Here is a 2,109-nt window from a genome sequence, read left to right on the forward strand (position 1 = left end):
TGTGTGTGTGTGTGAATGTGTGTGTGTGTGTGAACGCGTGTGTGTGTGTGTGAACGTGTGTGTGTGTGTGTGTGTGTGTGTGTGCGTGTGTGTACGTGTGTGTGTGTGTGTGTGTGTGAACGCGTGTGTGTGTGTGTATGAACGCGTGTGTGTGTGTGAACGTGTGTGATTGTGTGAACGTGTGTGTGTGAACGTGTGTGTGTGTGTGAACATGTGTGAGCGTGTGTGTGTGAACGTGTGTGTGTGTGTGAACATGTGTGAACGTGTGTGTGTGTGAACGTGTCTGTGTGAACATGTGTGTGTGTGTGTGTGTGTTTGTGAACATGTGTGTGTGTTTGTGAACGTGTGTGTGTGAACATGTGTGTGTGAACGTGTGTGTGTTTGTGAACGTGTGTGTGTTTGTGAACATGTGTGTGTGTGAACGTGTGTGTGTGAACGTGTGTGTGTGTGTGTGTGTGTGTGTGTGTGTGTGTGTGTGAACGTATGTGTGTGTTTGTGAACGTGTGTGGGTGTGTGTTTGTGAACGTGTGTGTGTGCGTGCGTGTGTGTTTGTGAACGTGTGGGTGTGTGTTTGTGAACGTGTGTGTGTGTGTGTGTTTGTGAACGTGTGTGTGTGTGTATGAACGTGTTTGTGTGTGTGAACGTGTGTGTGTGTGTTTGTGAACGTATGTGTGTGTTTGTGAACGTGTGTGGGTGTGTGTGTTTGTGAACGCGTGTGTGTGTGTGCGTGCGTGTGTGTGTGTGTGATTGTGAACGTGTGGGTGTGTGTGTTTGTGAACGTGTGTGTGAACGTGTGTGTGGGCATGTGTGTGTGTGTGTGTTTGTGAACGTGTGTGTGTGTGTGCGTGTGTGTGTGTGTGCGTGCGCGTGTGTGTGAACGTGAACCTCTGGTTGGAAAGTTGCTGTCTATGTATCCATCCTACTTCTCTGGAATTGGCACAGGGCCATAGAAAGTGGTTGGAAACCAAGGGCATTTACATTACCAACCGATGTGCAGTTAAAGACTGGGTATGAGTTTCTATTTTAAGTAAATTCGATAATTGAAAATGCCTGTCATTATTTAATCATGACTTGACCCTGGGCTACTGCTAGTAAAACTAAAATCTAAATATAAATCCAGGTTTGGAAAACCTATCATTGCAAGCGATTTTTTTAATTCTTAAAAAAACTTATCTTACAGTCTTTTAACTTATGAACCCAAAGAACTCATAGATCAGGAATGCTGATCCTATCTTTTGTTTTCCCTTTTATGTTGACAGTTATCTGACAAGTATGGATTTCCAGCAGAAAAAATTGGAAAAATTTACAAGAAAAGCAAAAAAGGGTAAGGAATTGTTGCCGGCTAGCAGAGTGAAAGTATCTTGCGGGTCACTGATAATGAAGGCAACATTATAGAAGCAGGTATTCACTCGCCTTATTCCTTTGCCAGACAGGAGTCAATTATTGGTTTAAGGAACTGACATTTTTCAATTGGAATTCAGAATGGAGACTTATTGTGAGTTTTCTGTTTGGTTTGACAACGTGCTGGGAAATAATGAAAAAATGCAAAATTGGTGCCATCATTTCCACCCTCACTTCCTGTCCAACATCTTTGTAATTCCAAATTCATACCAATCTTTACCAGAACTTCACCATAATTTTGAATTCCACCATAGTGCAGTAGCATTGAATCTGATTTGACTAAAGTCTTTGACATAGTTGATCAAACAATCCTGTGACAAGGTTTCTCTAACTGGATATACTATTTGCAAGGTTTCGTTTCCAGGACATAAAAATGGAATCCCCTGATTCTGTGCTTCTCTTTCTCCCCACATCCTGGTGAACCACGAAGATCTATCCAGAGTCATTTCCCGTGTAGACTGGGAAGACTCATCACTTCCCTTTACCTTCCACATTCTCTGAATTGACACACTGCTTTGACAGCGTAGGATGCCACAGTGGTGGCTTCTCAGTTTCAACACACCTCGGGTGTTGGCTTTGTGGAGTTTGCACGTTCTCTCTGCGATTGCTTGGGATTCCCTGGGTGCTCTGATTTGCTCCAACATCTCGAAGTGCTTGGGGTCTCGTCCCGAAACGTCACCCATTCCTTTTCTCCAGAGATGCTTCCTG

At 43.7% G+C, this 2,109-nt stretch overlaps 1 protein-coding gene across 2 annotated transcripts in view; it reads left to right on the top strand.

Annotated features, from left to right (window-relative positions):
* Positions 1-2,109, top strand: part of grhl2 (grainyhead like transcription factor 2) — a 150,712-nt gene that overhangs the window by 142,120 nt on the left and 6,483 nt on the right. For both annotated transcript variants that reach the window (XM_033018952.1, XM_033018951.1), the window contains exon 15: positions 1,260-1,324. In XM_033018952.1, the coding sequence (XP_032874843.1) occupies positions 1,260-1,324 (65 nt within the window). The remainder of the gene's footprint in view (positions 1-1,259; positions 1,325-2,109) is intronic.

The sequence above is a fragment of the Amblyraja radiata genome, chromosome 4, assembly GCF_010909765.2.
Source record: "Amblyraja radiata isolate CabotCenter1 chromosome 4, sAmbRad1.1.pri, whole genome shotgun sequence".
NCBI lineage: Eukaryota > Metazoa > Chordata > Chondrichthyes > Rajiformes > Rajidae > Amblyraja > Amblyraja radiata.